Below are 20,818 nucleotides of genomic sequence, written 5' to 3'. Positions count from 1 at the left end.
AACACATCCCTCTGCTATGAGATTATGTCTGTTGGTACAAAGTCTTTGATGGCTGCTTAAGTATTATTTCATCTACTGTTGTAAATAAAAGCCACTAAATGAGAAACTGATTGTATAGACAAAGCGGGGGGAGTTCCCGTAAGGAACTGCTAATATCACTTCTGTTCGTAGAACACAAATTTACAGGTTCTCTTACCTAAGTACAACCCAAGGAGCCCCCCACCACCGCTACCCCACGCGTGCCTCTCCAGATGTTGTGTTGGGATCCACAGGAGGAACAGGCCCTAGACTCACAAGTAAAGAAACTTTGAAAGACTAATTATATTCATTTGAAGAGAGCCCCACATATATACTTGGAACAAAGAAGAGTTATACAGTAAACAAGGTCAAATAAATATGAACAAAGATAAAGAATCTGAAAAAACATTTAAAAAATTATTAGTCTCAGTATTTATTCAGAAACACCAAGGGAAAGATGCCATTGAATCTCTGGAAAAGGTGCATGCTGCTTGTTCAAGGAAGTAAAATATTGAGAATTTTGTTAGCTGGCTTTGTAATTTTATGTGATGTCCCATTCTGTTGCTTATGGAAGGGTTGATTTCGGCATCATTCTCATGTACAACCTTAAGGCTTCAAGCCCCACACACGGCCCATCCCCTTGACGCTGATGTTTTCCCCCTACTACATATACCACCTTCTAATGCTGCTGACCAGCTCACCACTCTGTGTTTGTGGTACACCTGCCCTGACTAAGGGGCACCTCTCTGAGGACTGGATTGGGCTGTGGCCTAGTGCTCAGTGTGGTGCTGACACACAGTAGGCCTCACAGTTTGATAAAGGGAGCCGTGCCAGTCTCATCCATTTCAGGATAGAAGTTTTCAGTATTCCTCTACCCACAAGATCTTCTGACCAGCCCTTTCTCTAATGCCAACTGACCACTATGCCACACTGCTGGACACAGAGCCAAGGGCAAGGAGGTTGGGAGAGGAGAGGAGAGACAGTGAGAAGTGTAAGGAAGTGAGGCTGTGGGTCATTCATGGGTTTAGCTTCGCAGAGTAAGAACAAAGGCTCACAGGAGAGGATGCATACAGCCAACTCTCACCCCCTCTGTGGCCACACACAAGCTGCGGGGCAAGGACTGGCCTTTGAGTCCCCCTCCACTCTGGGCCAGCCAACTGGAAGCAGAGACTGCTTCCTGTGCTCTTTTTCTTTCCAATGGACTGGACACAGGCCTGGCCCTGAACTGGCTGCTGAGTGAGGAGGTGCAGTGGATGAAAGCCAGGTTCCCAACGACTGCCCACTCCCATCCCACCTCGCCCAGCACATCAGACACTACCAGCAAGATGACTGAAATTGAGAGAATGGCACTTTTTATTTTAAGACTTGATTTTTTTGCCATGATTTTCTACTGATTCTTCTAAGATGGTGTCATCTTCTTCAACAGTGACCAGGATCTTCTTGCCCACTAGATTAAAGATGTCTTCGGGGGGATAGCCTTTGGGCTCACTGACCTTCACAGTGAGCATGTCCAGTGTTAGAACAGTACCTTCTGGAATCTTCACTTTGGCCACCACAGACTTGCCCAGCTGTGGACAAGAGGAATACTTAGTGTCAGAGTCAGAGGCAACACCCGTGCACTGCTTCCCACTGGAGGTCCCTGGTGAGTCTCCAAGAAAGTGACAGCAGGGACTCTGTTGTCTCTACAGTCTCTGCCCACAACAGCATCTCTCACAGGCAGGGACTCTGCCAGTGTAGGGTGACTTCCCAGATTCCAGGAGGGGCCTGCACAGTGGACTGCAGAGGAAAGGGGTCAGGCTATGAAGCCAGGCAGCCAGGTTCAATCCCTGGCACCTCAGGATAAGGTGTTTTGGTTTCACTGTGAAATAGAACTATAGTGTCTGTACCCTGTCAGATGACTACACAGATTAGAGATAATATGTGACAAACCTGGAATGTACATGGTCTTGATATACGAACTATTACTTCTGTCAACATCTAATTCAACACCTCACTCTAAACATGGGAAACTGAAGCCCACAGAGGGCAACTTGGCCAAGGACTCAAAACAGCCAGGATGAGAACTAAAGCAGCGATGGTGAACCTTTTAGAGCTTTCAATGATACAGCCAGCCAGCTGTGGCACATGTGCCATAGGTTCACCACTGACCTAGAAGTTGAGGGCCCTGACTACTGATCTGCTGTTCATAAGGGACACAAACCTCACTGCCACTTTGTTTGGTGAAACAGAACTGAGGAGGGCTCGCAAGTCAGTGAAAGTAACTGTTGCTCAGAGGGCAGGAAAGGACACCTCTAAGATGGGGCAGGTAGGCAGGAGGTGAGGGGAATGAAGGCCACTGAAAGTAAGTGTGTCTGCCTCCCTGTAAATGCTTTGAAACAAGTCATCTGTTACCTCAGTCTACATTCTCCATATAAGAGCCCAAATAATCAATTCTGCTTGGAATTTAGTGTTAGGAAAAACTGTCTGTTAACTGATGATTATTAAACCATGCACCTGTGTGTTTACACAGCCAAATTACATGCTCAACCACTACAACTCTATCCAGTTTCTAGTAGTTTTCTTCCCGTTTCTTCTGTAAGTTGTGTTCTTCTTACTACAAATTTCAGAGCATATCTGTACCTTCCATTTGGGGGCAGCAGCAGGCAGGCCCCACTAGAATAAAGATGACAGCATCTCCAAGCCTGGCATTTGACCTTTGCCCCAACCCAGGCAGTGTGAAGCAGATCTGGAACACCTGGTTCTGTGATTTGGGGACAGGAAGGTCCAGGCCACAGCTTCCAGGAAGCCTTAAAGGTGAGTGTTGCCGGGCAGTGGGTCTCAGCCTCACCATCCCACATGTCTGAAGGCCAGTATGGCCCAAAGAATATGTGTCATCACTCACCAGCCCCTGTGATGACAGCCACCGCTCACACAGTGCCTCCCCACTACAAGGGCCACAGACTCTTCTTCTGGAGTCCTAAGGCTTCCCTACTCCACCACACACCAGCCTTGGCTCATCCCAGGGTCTCAGCCCTCCACACCTCCTAGAGACTAAGATTACTGGGGCCACGGGCTTTGGAGACTTAATGGGAGACGAACATCATCCCAGGTGGCCAGAGAAATGACCAAAGCTCTACTTTGGTAACACATTTTCCCTGCAGCTCACACGAGCCTGAAATCACTCTGAGAGGCTAGTGCTGACCCTGTCCTCCTCAGGCAAGCATGCTGTGTGCCCCTCAGGACAGCAGAACCAAGCAGAGACAAGCAGCAACCACCTTCTCGTTGCAGGCCATCTCACAGGGCAGCATCTGCTTGGTTGGAGAGCCCAGCGCCCTCTCCACGAGCCGCACAGACCGCACCAGCTCAGCCAGCTCTCCAGGCTCCAGTGAGGCCAAGTGGTCACTGCCCTTCCAGGTCTTGTCCAAAGTTATGTGACGCTCCAACACCTTGGCCCCCAAAGCCACTGCAGCCACAGATATCGCTGTGCCTGTTTCATGTCCTGAGTACCCTATGGGAATGTCAGGAAAGAGCTTCTGATATTCCTTTAACATAGAAAAAGGAAAACGATGTTACTCACAATGGTACTTTATTCATACTCTCTGGAGTCAGGCAGATCTAGGGTGAGCCACTCACTAGCTGCACAACCATAGATGACACATAGGGGCTCTGAGCCTCTCATTCCTGGATAAAACAGTATTACCTATCTGGGATTGTTGTGAATGCTCCAAAACAATGCTTACTGTCATCATTAAGAATACATTTTATGTTTACTTCTCCCTACACAAATCATCAGGGTAAGAATATAATTAAAGCCAATGCCTAAGCTCAAAGAGCATATGTTACATTCAGTTAGCCTTGTGCTGCTAAAAGCAAATGTGCTATATGCACAAATATCATCAGCATTTATATATACAGCCCAATCTCAAAACAGTCTGTTAGTGGAAATGTTGAATAATTAATCAGTTATCCATAATTCACCAAATGCAACAAAAGACATTCCAAGATGGGTGAGTCTTGTCCGTGAGGGTGACCAGACAGCTAAAGTACAACAGTAAGACTGGTGAGGTTTAATGAAAGATCAGGATAGTTTCGGGGCAAAGGTCTGGGGAACCAGGCTCACAGGTGTGCAATGGAGTGCAGGGTGCTAGGTCAGGGAATTCACACCGTGGTCAGCTGGGTGGGCAGGCCCAAAGGGTGGGCTAACAAAACACTGCCGAGTGACATCAAGAGGGAGGAAATAATGGTACCCTGTTAGGGATGGAAAGGAAAGGATATTTACAATATACTGAGGAAGAAAATCAAGGAGAATATCTGGAGTCACATATACTATGTTGTTAATCATGGTAATCCCTGTGGGAAGGGATTACGAGGTAGTTTACTTTCTATGAAATATATTTTAGAGTTAAGAAAAGATCATGTTTAAGTTTTTAAAGTTACATCATTTCTGGGCTGGGGATTTAGCTCAGTGGTGCCAACGCCTATCTTTTTTTAAAATTTTTTTTCTTTTTCTTTTTTGAGACACATTCTCAGTTTTTGAGACTGACCTGGAACTCACTATGTAGCCCAGGCTGGTCTCGAACTCAGCAATCCTCCTGCCTCAGCCTCCCAAGTACTGGGATTACAGGCATGCACCACCACACCCAGCTGCCACCGCCTGTCTTGAAAGCACAAGGTCCCAAATTCAATCCCTGGTACAAAAAAAAAAAAAAATTTACATCATTCCTTTAGTCATGCCAAGGGCATGCCTAGAAGTGGAGAAAAAACAATTAGGAATGGAAATATAGAAAAAGAGATGTAAAGAAATAGCAGTGTTGATTCTGAAAAGGGTGAATTTTAAGTTAAATATTAAGACTGTATAGCAACATGTAGAAAAGCTTATATTACCATGGAAAAAATAAGAACAGAATGTCAAATACTATACAGATATTACTTTTTAACAACCTACCTGTTTAACCACTATTCAGACTTAACGACTAGTTTTGATTTTTGAGACAGGGTCTTACTATGCAGTTCAGGCTGGTCCTGAACTTACTGTATAGCCCAGACTAGTTTTGAACTTGGGTGTGATCCTATCCTGCCTCAGTCTCCCAAGTGCTAGGATTATGGGTGTATGCCACCATGCCTGGCCCATCTGTTTTTGTACATCTTGTTATAGAGCTTCAGTGTACAGTATACCTTATACAGTAATTTTTGCTGTATTGTACTGTTCAGCACTGTGCTGTACTGTATGGTACTGTAGTTTTATGTTCTGTTATACATTACACTACTGCATGTAAGAATTATCAAATAAAAGCAAAGTCATCAGGTTGGAGTTTCCTTTGACCATTTCCTTTGGTTTGAATAATGTAATGTATAAACTATGTACAATTTCTTATTTAATAATGACCTAGTCACAGGACCAGAGCCTAGTCATTAAACAAGGAATGTCTGTACTGAAAGGACAATATGAAAAGAAAACTGTTCAAAGATAATACCAAGCTCATAAATATGTGCCCCTGTATAACTGTACATATTTGTAATTCCACCAGTTTTACTGTTTTATAATTACGCGCACCCAATTCTAATTAACTTAAATTTTGGTTGCTAGCAGGAGGAATTGATCAGGATGGGCTGTGACAACAGCAGACCAAAGAATAGCAGGGGACAGCCCAAGCTGTAGACCCAGCTTTGCCACAAGATGCTGCTGGCTCTCAGGCTTCCCTCCTAGGACTGGACTTCACCATCTGTAAAATGGTTGAGTTGGAGTAGGCAAAATTCAGGGAGCGAGAAAGCTCCCTCAAGGCTGTCAGTATAAGCAGTTTGAGCATCAAGGGGTGCTCAGAATTAACAAATAACCAGGCCAGCAAACAGCAAAACAGAAAAGGCCAGAGTTTCAAGGCCTTTTACAACTAATAGGAAAAAAGACAGACATCTGTACACCAAGGTTCACAGTAACATTTTTCCTAATAGCTAAAAGGTAAAAACAATGCAAATGTCCAATGACAGATGAATGGATAAACAAAATGTAATATATATGCACAATGAAATATTCAGCCTTAAAAAGGAATGAAATAGGAGAGTGTGGCAGCATATGCCTGTTATCCCAGTACTCTTGGAAGCTGAGATCAGAGGATTGAAAGTTTGAGCCCAGCTTGGGCAATTTAGTGACTTTCTCAAAATTAAAAAAAGGAGGCGGGAGCAGGGATTTAGCTCAATGGTTCTGCTGCCTGACTTGCAAGTATAAGGTCCTGAGTTTGATGCCTGGTACCAACAAAAAAAAAAAAAGAAAAACTAACACAGGCAGCAACATGGATAAACTCTGAAGACCAAGCAAAAAAAAAAGTAGTCACAGAAGGACAAACACTGTAAAATTCCACTTATACAAAGTCCCTAGAGTAGTCAAACAAGTAGAGATGGTAAATAAAGTGTTGGGTCTCAGAGCTGAGGAAAGGAAAAATGGGGGGTCAGTACAGAGTTTAGACTGGGATGACAGCTCTGGAGAGGGCTGGGGTGCTGGCTGCTCAACAGTGTGGATGAACTTACTGTCACTGAACTGTTCAACTAGAAGTGCTTAAGAGGGTAAATTGTTATGTATATTTTACCACAATTTAAAAAATAGACAATATGCTACCAAAGACACGAGCCAGCAATTCACAGAAGAGGGGCCTCTAATGGCTAGGACATACAGGTAAAGAAAATGTATATAAACACAACTATAAGGACTCTACTTTCTATTTTATAATGAGAGAAACTAAGATCAGTTTTTTTGTTTTTGATACCGGGGATTGAACTCAAGTCCTTGTGCTTACAAGGCAGGTGGAAGAACCACTGAGCTAAATCCCCGGTCAAACTAAGATCAGTTTTAAGAAAATGTACTTTATCATTACCTTCTTAAGAATAGATGTGCATCCTCAACCTGTTGGTTCTAAACAGACCCTAACAGCAGGACTGTCAAAGGATGTTTAAATTACAAACTACGGTCGAGGTTGCCTAGAATTATGGTGATGAAAAAGGCTAGGGCAGGGATGAGAGGGTGAGGGGTGAGGGGGTGCTCCTCAGTAGAGGAGCCCTTGCCTAGCACATGTGAGGCCCTGGATCCAATCCCCAGCCCACCACAGAAAAAAAAATCCCATTATCTTCCCCAAGGTAAACAGAACAAGAAAAGCCACTGTGTTGTGGCCTGATGCGATGACACCCTCTCTCCTGCTCACCGAGATGACCCGCAGGTTGACGTCCTCAGGCTGGAGTGGGTACGCGCTGGTGCACTGAAGGAAGCAGAAGTTGGGGTTCAGGGGCTTCACAATCTGGTAGACTTGCTTCATAGTGTCCATCGACTGCATCCCACTGGAGATCACCATTGGGCGACCTGAGGGACCCAGCACTGTCTTTAATTTTGGGGTTTCAGCCTCTCCCTCAAACACATCCCAGCTGCTGGTCTCATCATTCAACTACACCTACAAATACCTCTTGAGATACTGCCTGCCACCATGGGAGAAGAGAGCCGAGTGTGAGTGCAGTGAGATCCTGCCCTTGACCCCAGGGAGGGTAGACCACCCTCTGCCCCAACATCTGCCTTCAGCAAAGTGAACTGAATTTAGGAGACAATTTCATGTTTCTAAGGGGGAAGAGAAGCACCTCAGCGGATCAAGAGGTTGCACAGAATGGATGGGTTGAACATCCCTAATGCAAAAATCTGAAATGCTCTCAAAGCTGGAATACTTCTGGTTTGGAGAAGGGGGATCAACCTGTAGCAAGGCAAAGTGAGCACTGACTCCTATTCAAGAGCGTGGCTGAGCTGAAGCCCAGAGCTGCCACATCTAGCTGTGTCTGGGTGAAGCACACCCTTCTCTGAGTCCCAGATGGCTCACCTATGAAATACGTATAAAGCATTGCAGTAAGAAGACCTGCTTCCGTCCTGGGGTTGTGAGGAGGTTCACATGAGATGGCTCATGTCATAAATCACCTTATAAACGATGGCCTACAGCCAATAGGTAGGATCTATGCCCAGAATATTTCTCAAATCAAAGTTTCTTCTAAGAAGTTTTTTCCCCTCTTCCTGGTAGAGGGGACTAAACCTAGCACCTTCACATTGAGCCCTTTTTAAATTTTTTTTCATTTTTATGGTATCAGGGATCAAACTCAGGACCTTGCACTTGTGAGGGAGGTACAGTGCCACTGAGCTAAATCCTTGGCCCTATTTTTTATTTTGAGACAAGGTTTCTTAAGTCACTAAGTTGCCTGGGCTGGTTTTGAATTTGCAATCCTTCTGCCTTACCCTCACAGAATGCTGGGATTATAGGCATGCACCACCTTAAGTTCTTATCAGTCAGAAAGAACTTTAGTTTTTCATTGACATATAAAAACTGTACATATTTATGAGTACCATGTGATGTTCTCATACACACACACACACACACACACACACTATACAATGTTCAAATCAGGGTAAACATATCTGTCACCTCGGATATCATTTCTTTGTGGTGAAAATATTCAAAATCCTTTCTTCTAGCTTTTTCCACAATAAGTACTACACTATGGTTAAGTGTAATCATTCTACTGTACAAAAGAATACTGAAGCTGATTTGTCTAACTATAACTTAGTACCCAGCAAACAATCTCTCCCATAATAGCTCCTCCACTCTCCCCAGCCTCTGATAACCAGCATTCTACTCTCAATCTCTAAAATTAGCTTTACATTTTTTAATTTTAAAAGTTTCTTATAAAACCATCGTAACTTAACTTCTTACAAGTTAGTACATTAAAAAGTGGTAGTGCAGGCTCATAGAAAAGAGGTTTCTAAAGTTTGTCTTCATGAGATCTACCTCAGCCAGGCCTGATGGTGCACACCTATAATCCCAGCACTTGGGAGGCTGAGGCAAGAGGGTTGCTATGAGTTGAATGCCAGCCTGGGCCACAGAGTGAGTTCAAGACCACCGTGGACTACATAATGAGACTCTATCTCAAAAAAGATCTAGCTCACTAATAGCATAAAATATGAAGATTTGAACTCTCTAGGATTTGATGCCAAAAATGCGACACTTACCTTTTTTGGCTGTCTTTTCCAGATAAGGGAAATTGTTAGTGTCCCCAGATCCAACTTTGAAAAATGGAACATTCAGTTCATGCAGAAACTCAACCGCCATCTACAATATCAAAGAGGGAGCTCTTGTTCACTGCTGCTGAAAAGTACCGTCACTGCGGTAGAAGCCTAAGTAGAAAGGTGATGTGAAGAGAAAAGGCCCCTCCCCTTGCCCAGTGAGAAAGACTCAACAACTGGGAAGTGGGAAAGATGTGTTCTCGGACATCCTTTTCAAATTGCAACGTTCATTCCCAGCCACCACCACTGGTCCACCACACATTTAGTGCTGGTCTGAGCTGGCTCCAAGAATCGAAGAGGAATCATCTTGCCAGACTGACTCTTCCTCCCCAGGACCACTGAACAAATGTGAAGGCATCATTACTTAATGTGGAGGCAGAAAACCAGGCAGCAAGAAGGTGAACAGCCCTCCAAGGCTTGACCCTTCACTCAGGACCAAGCAGCCAGGAAAAGCTGTCACTTACATCCTTGCCAAAAGGGGGAATGGAGTATTTGGTGGCCCAGTGTCGACACAGTGATCCACAGCTGGCAGGGCGCAGCAGACAGCGAAACAGGCCCCAGTCACCTTCTTCTGCCACAAGAGCAAGGCTTAGGGTAGCCTTCCTAGCGACCTTGATACCTTTACCTGGGATTCATCAGGAAGTGCCACGACACAGGGAAATGTCAGCCAGCGCTAGCTGGAGGATCAGTGGATCACAGTTACAATAGTAAAATCTCAGGTGGCCTTTAAATAACAAGAACTCAACTACTTTTTAATTAAGATCTCTGTCCAGCTTGATTGAGGTATAACTGGGATGCCAAAAGCTGCACATATGTCACAATCTGGTGAGTCTGGACTCATGTACACACGTGTTACCATCATCACAAAGTTATAAAAACATCCATCACCTCCAATTTTAGGATTTTTCAAAACTGAAATTGGAAGATCAAATCTCAAAATGGTTCCAAATATCTATGCTCCATCATAAAATATTGCCTGAAATTCCTAAGTAAGTTTGCATCTGATGAGATATGCTGGCGCTTCTAATACTTTATTATGTGCACATCAATCTCCCAAGGATTCTTTTCCTTCCACTTTTTTCTTTCTCACTCTCTTCTGTTTTTGTATCACACTGGTAACCAGCCCTCCAAAGATGAGGCCAAAAAATAAACCGCTTTTGACACACCGATTGAACAAAGTTTAATCTTCCCAGCCTTCTGACCCTATGAGACAGACAAAGTGAGTGTTTTCTATGTACAGAGGGAAACCACTAGACTAAGTTTTCTTCCAGGTAATGTTCAAATGGTGGGAACTCAGTCACATAAGACTCTCCTCTGACACTCAACTGGGTTTAGTGTGCAGAGCAGACTGGTTTGGGGAAATGCCATAGTGCCACAGCTCCACAAAAGGTCCCAGCCACCCTGTCCTGACTCAAGCCAGCAGCTGGCAAACCTGTTTGGCTTAGGACACTGTCACACTCATTCAATTCAGCTAATTAATGAGAGTCAATAATAAGTGCCCCAAAACCCACTTTCGGTGCTGTGCACTGAGAAACCTTGGGAACCGCAGGTCTAAGGAAGGAAAGGAGTAGAAAGGGGTTTTTCTAAAGCCCCTCCCACCCTACTGTTTCTGGGCCCTGCAGGAGAGGAAAAGAAGCTCACAGTGATGAGCTGGGGAGAAGAGGGCACTGCAGAAAGGGGTGGCCTGTACGCAGTACACTGGGGTACCGTGCCACTTGCTGCTGGGTGACCAGGGAGAAGAAGAGGACAGAAAGGCCCTGCAGAGGGAAGGGTAACTGATAGCAAACTTTAGAGCTTCCTATGATGCAAACAGCCTGCTGTGCCAGGACATCTACTGTACCTGAAGGAAGCACCTCTTCGGGGTCACTGATAGGGTCTTGGCTTCCCTCTGCTCCTCAACAGAACTGTCCATTGATACAAAAGACTCTGCTTATTTCAGCTAAGTTTCATGTGCTCCGGCCAGATGTCCTGGCAGTTTTTTGACCTTAATAAAATTCTGCCCCACCTTAACCTTTTCTTAGCAAACAAAGAACACTCTAGGATGGCACAGGGAGCGCAGAAAAGCAGTGCTCACCAAATGCCCATTGTCTACAAGGAAGCCAGCGTGGGTAAACTCCGGGAGCCATTTGCTCAGTAAACACGGAACAAGGAACAAGGGACCAACAGCTGTCTGGACAGGCAATGCTCGCTCGGCAAGGACACCTGCCAGGCAAAGCTAGTCAGCTCTACTAGGAATCAAACATGCAGGAAGCAGGCCACTGAACTAAATCCTCAACTCTTTTATAAAGGCTCATAAGAATGCATTTTCTAGTCAGTGATGCACCCTGTATCCAGGGTGGCTGAGGCAGGAGGACTTAAAGTTTGAGCCCAGCCCCAGCAACTTACCAAAACCCTGGCTCAAAATTTAAAAGGGGGGATGGGGTGGGCTGTTGATGTAGCTCAGTGTGAAAGCCCAAGTTCAATCCCCAGTATGAGAGAGAGAGAGAGAGAGAGAGAGAGAGAGAGAGAGAGAGAGAGAGACACGAGAGGAAGGACAGGGAGGAGAGAGCACTTTCCTCTTTCTGCCTGGGCCCCAGGTGAGCCAGAAGTCCAGCTGGGAACAAAGGGCATCAAGGACAAAGAGCTTCTCTGTCCATCAGGGTGAAGCAGGAAACAGCAAAGGGTCCTAGGTAACAGGCCAGCAATCACTGGGAGGATGCAGATTGGTCCTGCCCAGTCCCCAGGGGCAGGCACCTTCTGTTCCCTGGGGCCTCTGTGACTCCAAGAGGTTGGTGGGTGGGTGAGGGTGTCAGCACCCCAACCTGAGCTCAGAGCACTCCAGAGCAGGAATCCCAAACTCCAGACAGAGGGCTTTCTAGCAAGTGGAGGGAAAGGAAACCAAGAAAGGGGTACAGGCAGGGGTGGCCCCACACCAAACACCCAGACTCCTCTCTGTCCCCCACCTGCTTCTGGTCCTTAAGCAACACCACAGGGAAGAAACAGCCTAGAGAAGTGCCTTTTCCTCAGCAGCCATGGCCCTGAGGAGGTGCTCTTCTCTGGTAGTCAGACCCAGGAGCTTAGGGCCTTGAAGGGTGAGCCGAGACAGGAAAGTGCTCATTCCAGATGCACATCATCATGGTGTTATCTTCTTTGGTTCTATGCCCCAGACAACAGCTCATTCACACACAGAAAAGGAAATAGAGACCCAAGGAGAGAAGGGGCTGGCTAAGGTCACAATGAGAATGAAGGGCAGGCTCAAAGCAAGCTCCCACAGGTCCTTGTCCTTAACCTGAATTGCTTTTCTTCACTGTAACTCACATTTGATGTGTCCTGGCTGTGTGACGTTCTTTATGTCAGTGATCACACTTAATCCTCACAGTTGCTACATGCTCCACTTTACAGATGAAGAAATAGGCACAGAAAGGTAGTAGAACACCTCACAGGACACCAGGAATGACAGGCAGAGCTGTTTTCCAATTCAGGATCTGATTCCAGGGAAATCCACTTAGCAGCACGAGCAGAGAGTACAGGCGTGAGCCACACAGCCTGAGTGTGCACCTGACAGCAGGGATGTGTACGTCCATGGCCAGGGATGTACCACCCAACCAAAGTGTGTACCACATGGTTGGGTCTGCACAAAACAGCAAGGCTGAGCACCGTGCAGCAGGAGCCTGTGCAACATGGGCAGGGAGCGCACCACAAGGCAGAGTTGTGCACACACCGCTCAACATGGTGTCCCACCGTCCAGATCTTTACACCCTTTAAGACTACTGAGGGGTCAGGGGTGAGGCTGAGGGGTAGATCACTCACCTAGCAAGTGTGGAGCTTTTGGTTTGATCCCAGCACTCTAAATTACTGAAAAAAAATTACTGATAATGCTAAAGACTGTTGTTTAGACGGGGTCTATCTATCTAATTAGAAATTAAAATAGGAATTTCAGCTAGGCTTGGTGGCTGACACCTATAGTCCTAGTTACTCAGGAAGCTGAGGCAGAAGGACTGCAAATTTAAGACCAGTCTGCACAACTTAGTGAGAACCTATCTGAATACTTTAAAAACAACATTTTTTTTTTTTTTAAAGAGCTAGGGACGTGGCTCAGAATTAGAATGTCTGCCTCACCTACCATGAGGCTCTGGGTTCAAATCCTAATACCAAAACAAAAAAAAAATCTGAGGAATTATCTTTAAATTTTTTTTTTAATTTTGAAATAACTAGATTTATAAGGAGTTGTGAGAAATTAATGGAGATACTATGTGCCTTTCCCCCAGTAGCAAAAGAATGTAAAACTATGGACCAGGGATTTAGCTCAGTGGTTCCACCTCCTGTCTTGTAAGCACAAGGTCCCAGGTTCAATCCCAGATACCAAAAAAAAGGAACGTAAGACTAAGGTGCAATACCATAGGCTGGGGATTGACACTGACGGACACCAATGATCTTACACAGATTTCACCAGGTTTACATGGAGTCACTTATGTGTGCCTGTATTTAACTTCATGCAATTCTGCCACCAGCACAGCCTCATGTGACCATGACCACAGCCAGAGAGGAGGTGCCATCTCCACGAGGACCCCTTGAGTTATCCCTTATGGCCATACCTTTGAGAACATCTCTTCTGTTCGCCATCTGCATAATGACGTTATTTCGAGAAGGGTACAAACAGACTTAAGTGGTACGCAACCTTCTGAGATTGCCCTTTGAACTCAGCATAATAACCCTGAGATGTACCTAAGCTGTTGCCTATGTCAATACTTCATTGCTTTTCATTGCTGAGTAGTAGTCTGTGGTATGGATGTACGTACCACAGCCACAGGGCTTTTCTAAATATAAATTTACAAATGCAGTACTGCTGAATACACTTGCAATAAAAACACTTAAGTCCTCTAGTGGGAGGGGTAGGGGAAAAGGAAGAAGGAAATGGAATTAATATGAGAAAATGGAAACTTTGTGGATAGGGAGGGTGGAGGGGTTGAAGGAGGGCAGAGGAATGGGGAAAGAATAAGAGCCAAGATGGATTATGTAAAGGTGCAAATTTCTAGTGATGCATGTCATTATATTGTATACCTTAAAAGTACCAATAAATTTTTTAAAAGATTTAAGTTCTCTTTGTAAATAATTTTGATGTCAATCTGATGAAGAAGAACTGGCTATTACTGGAAAGTACAGATCAGGCAGGCCACAATACATGTAATAAATTTTGCTCTTGGAAGACAAGAATCATCAGAAACCAGTCACCCTGAAGGATAGTTTGTGATATTTCCAGTCTTTTTTTTTTTTTCAGTACAGGGGATCAAACTTGGGACCTTGCGCTTGCAAGGCAGGCAGTAGCACCACCGAGCTAAATCCCTGGCTCTCCAGTCTTTTTTAAACCTCAGCTCTGTGATGGAAGAAAGGGCAGAATGAACTGCTCTCACCATGTTTCACTGCCACATACAGGGCAAGTGTCATTCATATTCCCTGCAGTGCTGTTCCTCTTCTCCTCCCAGTTTGTTTAACTGTTTGCCTGCCAGAGAACATTGTCCTGCTAGTCTTGAGCTACTACAAATACAGGTGTTATTGGTACTTATGTTTGTGTTTTTGTTTTTATGCAGGAGTGGGACAAGGTTTCACTCTCTCTCCAGGCTGGTCCTGAACTCATTATATAACCCACGCTAGACTCAAACTCCTAATCCTCCTGCCTCAGCCTCTTGGGTGCTGGAATCACAGGCATGTACCACCATGCCCAGCCTGTACAGGTTTTTGTGTGAAACAAAGTTTCTCAAGGGATACTACCAAATGAAAACTGTGGGTCACCTGATAAGCACATGTCTAGTTTTAGAATAAACTATCACTGTAAGTGGGGTGACCTGTGTAGTATGTGAGTTATGCCTCAATAAATCTGTTCTTAAAAGAAAGAAACTGCCATACTCATTTCTAGAATGACCAGACCATCCTACATTCTCATCAGCAGTGTATGGGTGATACATTTTCTCTGCATCCTGGTTACAATTTGGCATTATCACTTTTTATTTTAGCCAAAGTAATGGCTGTGTAATTATATTGTACTGATTTAAAACAGAAATTTTTAAATCATGAAAATAGACAACTACAAAAAAATTAGATCAACTACACATCATAAAAATTAAAGCTGTTTAGCTAACATGATGGTGCCTATCTGTAATCCCAGCACATGGGAGGCCAAGGAAGGAAGATTGCCATGAGTTCAAGGTCACTCTGGGCTACACAGTGAGTTCAAGACCAGACTGAACTACATAGCAAGACCCTATTCCAAAAAAATCCAAATAAAAGAAAATGTAAGCAAACATTTGTGCTTTAAAGCAGCAGTGTCCAGGGACCAGCTTCATGGGAGACAATTTTTCCATAGACAGACGTGGGAAGGGTGGTTTCAGGATTAGGAATGTACAACCTAGATCCCTTGCATGTGTACTTCACAGCAGGTTTTGCGCTCCTATAAGAATCTAACCCTGCCACCAGGCGTGGTGGTGCAAACCTGTAATCCCAACACTCAGGAGGCTGATGCAGGAGGATCATCATGAGTTCAAGGCCAGCCTGGGCTACATAGTGAGTTCAAAGCCAGCCTGAAGTACACAGCAAGACCTCACCCTGCCACTGACCTGACAGGAGGGGGAGCACAAGTAGTAATTCAGTCTATGGGAAGTAGCTGTAAGTACAGATGAAGCTTTGCCCCACGAGTGAAAATGACAACCCATGGGATAGGAAATTCTTTTTGTGATCATTTATCTGGTAAGATTTAGACTATATAAAGAGAAATAATCCAATTAAAAATTGGCAAAGAATGTGAATAGACATTTCTCCAAAGAAGATACACAATGACTAATAAATACAAGAAAAGATGTTCATCATTAGCCACCAGGGAAATGTAAGTCAAAACCACAATGAGGTCCCCCCTTACATCCAATAGAACAGGTAGAATGAAGACATAGTAACAAATGTTGGTGAGAATATAAAGAAACTGGAATGCTCATACACTGATGGTGGGAATGTAAGATGGTACAACCACTTTGGAAAACAGCCTGCTGGCTCCTGAGAAAAGTTAGATGTAGAAGTACCACATGCTCCTAGATATACAACCAAGAGAAATGAAAACATGTCCATATAGAAGCTGTACATGAATGTCCACAACAGCATTATTCATAATAGCAAAAAAGTAGAAATAACCCAAATGTCTACCTACAGATAAGTGGGTAAATGGTATATATCCAAAAAACTGATTATTATTTGGCCATAAAAGGGAAATAGTACAATATAAGTGAACCTTAAAAAAATGATTCTACATGGAATAAATCAGACTCAGAGGACCACATATTATATGATTCTATTTATATGCAATGTCCAGAATAGGTAAATATACAGAGACACAAAATAGCTGTTGCCTAGGGCTGAAGAACTGGGGAGTTGGGAGGTGCTGCTGGCTAATGGATAGCTTTTGTTTTGGAGTGATTTTAAAATGTTCCAATATTGGTTGTAGTAATGGTTGCATGACTGTTAGTATACAAAACCCCACTAACCTGCATACCCTAATTGGGTGAACTGTATAGTATGTCAATAAAGCTGTTAAAAGAAAAGAGTCACAGACACAGACACAGACACAGATACACATACACACACACACACACACACACAGAGCACAGTTTTCATTGTCCACTGCCAGAACAATGTCATGACAGGCTACAAAATGTCTCAAAAAACTCTATTATACACTTAGGAGAGAATGACAGTGAAAAGGTCAAATATCCTTTAGTGTTACCATGAGTACAGTTTTGACCTTGTGGATCTCCCGAAATGTTTCAGGACTTCCCTAGGGGTTCCTGCACCACACTCTGGGAACCACTGTCATGTATATTTTATTATTCTGGTTTGTTGTTTTTAATCATTGCTCCAGTGAAATTCTCAACTAACATTTCTTCCATTTTGCCTTAGTTTGGTAAGGTTTGGGAAAAACTATGTCCTGGGCAAGCAGCTACATGGTGGAAGGAGGGATGAGTCAACTACAGAGACAGATTATTTTTAACAAAGATTAGACCTTAGTTCTCCAAGCAAAAACACTTCTCAAAGTAATTATTGGAAGAAAAGCTGTATGCTTATTCCAAAGATAATCTAGGAACCCAAATATGTTTGCATTCTTTGGGAATCTTCTCCAGAGGCCACTTATAGGCACTGAAAAAATTTTTTTTAATTAAAAAAAATCTGTCTCAATCTGGGGGTGTAGTTCCATGGCAGAGCTGTTGCCCAGCACGTACAAGGCCATGGGTTCCATCCCCGGCAACACAAAAGATTAAAAAAAAAATAAAAAAAGAATCTTTTCCCATACTTTGTGATACTAAATTTATATCAAAAGTTTTAGCCAAGAATTTTAAGCCTATTCACATCTGGCACAACAATTAGATTCTTGAACCCAAACCTACCCTCTAAGGACAAGGTTTTGATTATCTCTGAGACTGAGTTCCTACAGCAGCTCCTGAAGTGCAAGGCTAAAATACTTGAAACCAAAAGAACAAGCATGTAATGAAAACAAATGGCACATGTGGGGTGTGACCTTCCTTCCATCAAGACACTTTCTATGCATGCGATACAACCTATACTACGCCACAAGGTGGGTTTGCAGTGAACACAATACATCTGGTCCTACCTATCTTGAGCACAGCACATGACAGAGATGACCCACCTGTTCTGAAGACAAGCCTATGGTGCTGGGCATTTTTAATCCACCACCTGGCCCTTTACATATAAGGAAACAGGCCCGGAAATGCAAACCTGCAGTCAGGAGGGCAGGCCCTAGACACTGCCTGGGTTGGAACTAAGTATCTGCTGTTACTAGCTACTGACACCTTCTCTGTGCTTCACTTTCTTCACCTGTAAAATGGGGATAACAACTGTCTTGCCTCAAGGCATTGTTATAAGGAGTAAATGAGTCTGTAGACTGGAAATATGGTACTTAGCCTAGAAATGGGTACAAAACACGCAAATATTAGAGACGCTTATTCTCATCATTCAGATAGTTAATGGTACAGCCAGGAACGATACTCAAAGTCTTTTGGAGTCCAAAGCCCACATTTTTTTTCTCCAAAACTTCTTTTGGCTTACATAACCTTCAAGGACTTGATGGAAGCCACTGATCCTCTTTCAGTTGGCTCACTCATTCAACGGTAATTCCTGAGCACCTACTATGTGCCAGGCAGCAGAGATGCTGGGGCAGAGCACAGTCTACCAGAGTGAAGCAACAGTAACCACAGAAGCACAGAGCATCATGAGAACTTACTGGCAGTGAGGAACCCTAGCCAAGCAGGAGTACAGGGAAGAATTCCCTAAGGAAATACTATTTAAGCTGGGGTCAGAAAAATCCCCATTTCCAGGGAGGCTGGCTCCTAAACTGAGAAGCCTGATCCATCCTGCTGCCCTCCAAGTGACCAGCATGTTGAAAGAACAGTATTCAACTGGAGCGATTTATCTGTTGAAAAACAGTACTACTGCTTTAGAGGACGCCCCACAGAATCTCAGAAACTCCCCAGACTGCGCGCACGTTCTAAAGGATTAACATAGTAGCATCCTTGAAATGTCTCACTGGAGCTGTCTGGTTTTCTCACTAAACAAAGGCTCTTGTGTCACCAGTTCACACTGAATTAGAGCAAGCCCAGCTCTCAGATTTGTACCTGGACGAAGGGTGAGGCCTCCAACTCAGCCTGCAGGGCAGGGGTTGGCTGAAGATTAACAGTAGGTCTAAGCGATAGGCAGGTTTCCTAAAGAGCCTAACCCCTTACTGCCAAGGCAGCTCCTGGGCCTAGAGACTCTCAAGCCAACATCGAGGGTCACAAAGAACAAGTGAAAGCTCAGACTCTCCGGAGTTTTCAGACATTCAGTGTGACTCTAAGGCTGTAGGGGCTAGACTTAGGCCAGGTGGCAGCAGCCAAGGGATGTGACAAGCATACCACAGGAGGCATCAGAGCTGCTGCCTTCAACACCTGTTTCCCAGCTGTGTGACACTGGGTAAACTTCCCAGCTCCTCTGAGCCTTTATTTCTTCATCCATAGAACAGGGATAAAACATCCTACTGTAGGTGAAGATGTGCTGTAAATTATATCATGCACTGCAAAAGCACAGAAAATGATAGTTAAAGGCACAACTCTATCTGAAGAATGTCATGCTTATAAATACTGTGACCTGAGCTGGGGATTCAGCTCAGTGGTGCCGCTGTCTGCCTCATAAGCACAAGTTCCTGAGTTTGATCCGCAGTCACCCCCAAAAAAGCAAATGCTGTGACCTGAAGAATGAATGAGGTCTCTGAAGCCCAAGAATGCCAAGCTTCTTAGAGGCCTAGGTTCTCTACCTCCCTTCCTCTTTTAAACTACCAATGCCTGGATGTGTATTTCCGATTTACAATCTTACTTTAGGGCAGAAAAAATGGTACAAAGAGTCAAGAGTTCTGCGTTAGACAATTTAGCTAGCCAAAAGAAATGAGAAAGTACTTTGAGAGCCATAAAATGTTCTTAAATTTCATTTAATATCCATTTCTGGAAAGATGTCCTAAGCAAACAACCCAGGACCCAGATAAAAAGACACTCATCCCAGCAGTATTAGCACAAAAAATTAAAAAGTAAACTTCATGTCCAAAATCAGAGCATAAAGAGGTGTGTTATAGTATGTAGCAGACATCCCTGTCCAGTACCAGCAGGTTACGAGTGGCACGTGCTTCTTCCCTTACATAATTTGGCTATAATTTTTTTATCGGGAGTCACACCAAAGCTCTGTATGACTCAAATGGGCATGTTAGATGGGGGACTGGGTGAGTACAGCCCCTCCTTCAATGACTGCCAGGGAAACCTAGGCCCTGGCCTGAAGTGGCAGGGCTCTGCTGAGCTACATGCAGCTGAGGTCAGCGTGATCCCAATTAAATCCTTTCCCCTGAATTATATTTTCTCACTGACCTGATGGGTTACATGCTAATTGTACCTGGTCCCAGAACTGGTTTCTTCTATCCAAGTAAGATAAACAGTGCTTACTCCCTAACAGCCCTGCCTGGCGCCATCATGCCAGGTGTCTGGCAATATTTCACTAGATGGCTTCAAAGCATACCCTGCTCCCTATTCCTTCCCATGGTTGTATTCAATAAATACTGGATGTGCTTGGGGGCTTTTGTCTTTACTGCCATCAGCAGCACTGACCAGGACAAGACTCAGCTTCTCCACTTTAAGTCTCATTTGTCTGTTCTTGAATTCGCCTTATGCTGTGGTGGCTCACAGGCCAAGACTCATGGCAGAGGACCTGGTAATGTCCCCTCCCCTGTTCGATACAATAATAAACCCTCCAAAGCAAATATTACATAGGCTGGGCATGGTGCCCCATGATCAAAATCTGAGTATTCTGAGAACCAGAAAGACTGCAAGTTCAAGCCCAGCCTGGGCAATTTAGCAAGACCCTGTTTCAAAATAGAAAAAAAAATTTTTTTAAAGTGGACTGGTGCTGGGGATTTAGCTCAGTAGTGCTGCCTGCTGCCTTGCAAGAGGAGGTCCTGAGTTTGATCCCTAATACCCGCACCCCCCCCACCAAAAAAAAAAGAGAGAGTGAAAGAGGACTGGGGATGTAGCTTAGGGCAAAAGCCCTGGGTCCCATACCTATTAACTCAAGAGGCTAAGGCAGGAGGATTGTGAGTTCAGAGCCAACCTGGGCTACCTAGCAAGTTCAAGGCCAGCCTAGATTACATAGTAAGATTCTATCTCAAAAAAAAAAAAAAAAAAAAATTACACAAAA

General features: G+C 44.3%; 1 protein-coding gene across 1 annotated transcript in view; it reads right to left on the bottom strand.

The window, feature by feature from the left end:
- Positions 1–1,353: 1,353 nt before the first annotated feature.
- The window catches only part of Nans (N-acetylneuraminate synthase), a 30,748-nt gene continuing 11,283 nt past the window's right edge, over positions 1,354–20,818 (bottom strand). The window contains exons 3-6 of the mRNA XM_010614399.3: positions 9,023–9,122; positions 7,188–7,342; positions 3,273–3,539; positions 1,354–1,586 (exon numbers count right to left, since the gene is read on the bottom strand). Coding sequence (XP_010612701.1) covers positions 1,377–1,586; positions 3,273–3,539; positions 7,188–7,342; positions 9,023–9,122 — 732 coding nt within the window. The 3' untranslated portion in view covers positions 1,354–1,376. The remainder of the gene's footprint in view (positions 1,587–3,272; positions 3,540–7,187; positions 7,343–9,022; positions 9,123–20,818) is intronic.

This window comes from Fukomys damarensis, unplaced genomic scaffold, assembly GCF_012274545.1.
Source record: "Fukomys damarensis isolate Sample0158 unplaced genomic scaffold, DMR_v1.0_HiC HiC_scaffold_36, whole genome shotgun sequence".
In the NCBI taxonomy this organism is placed as follows: domain Eukaryota; kingdom Metazoa; phylum Chordata; class Mammalia; order Rodentia; family Bathyergidae; genus Fukomys; species Fukomys damarensis.
Note: the sequence above shows the minus strand (reverse complement) of the source record. Positions and strands in the feature narration are given on the sequence as shown.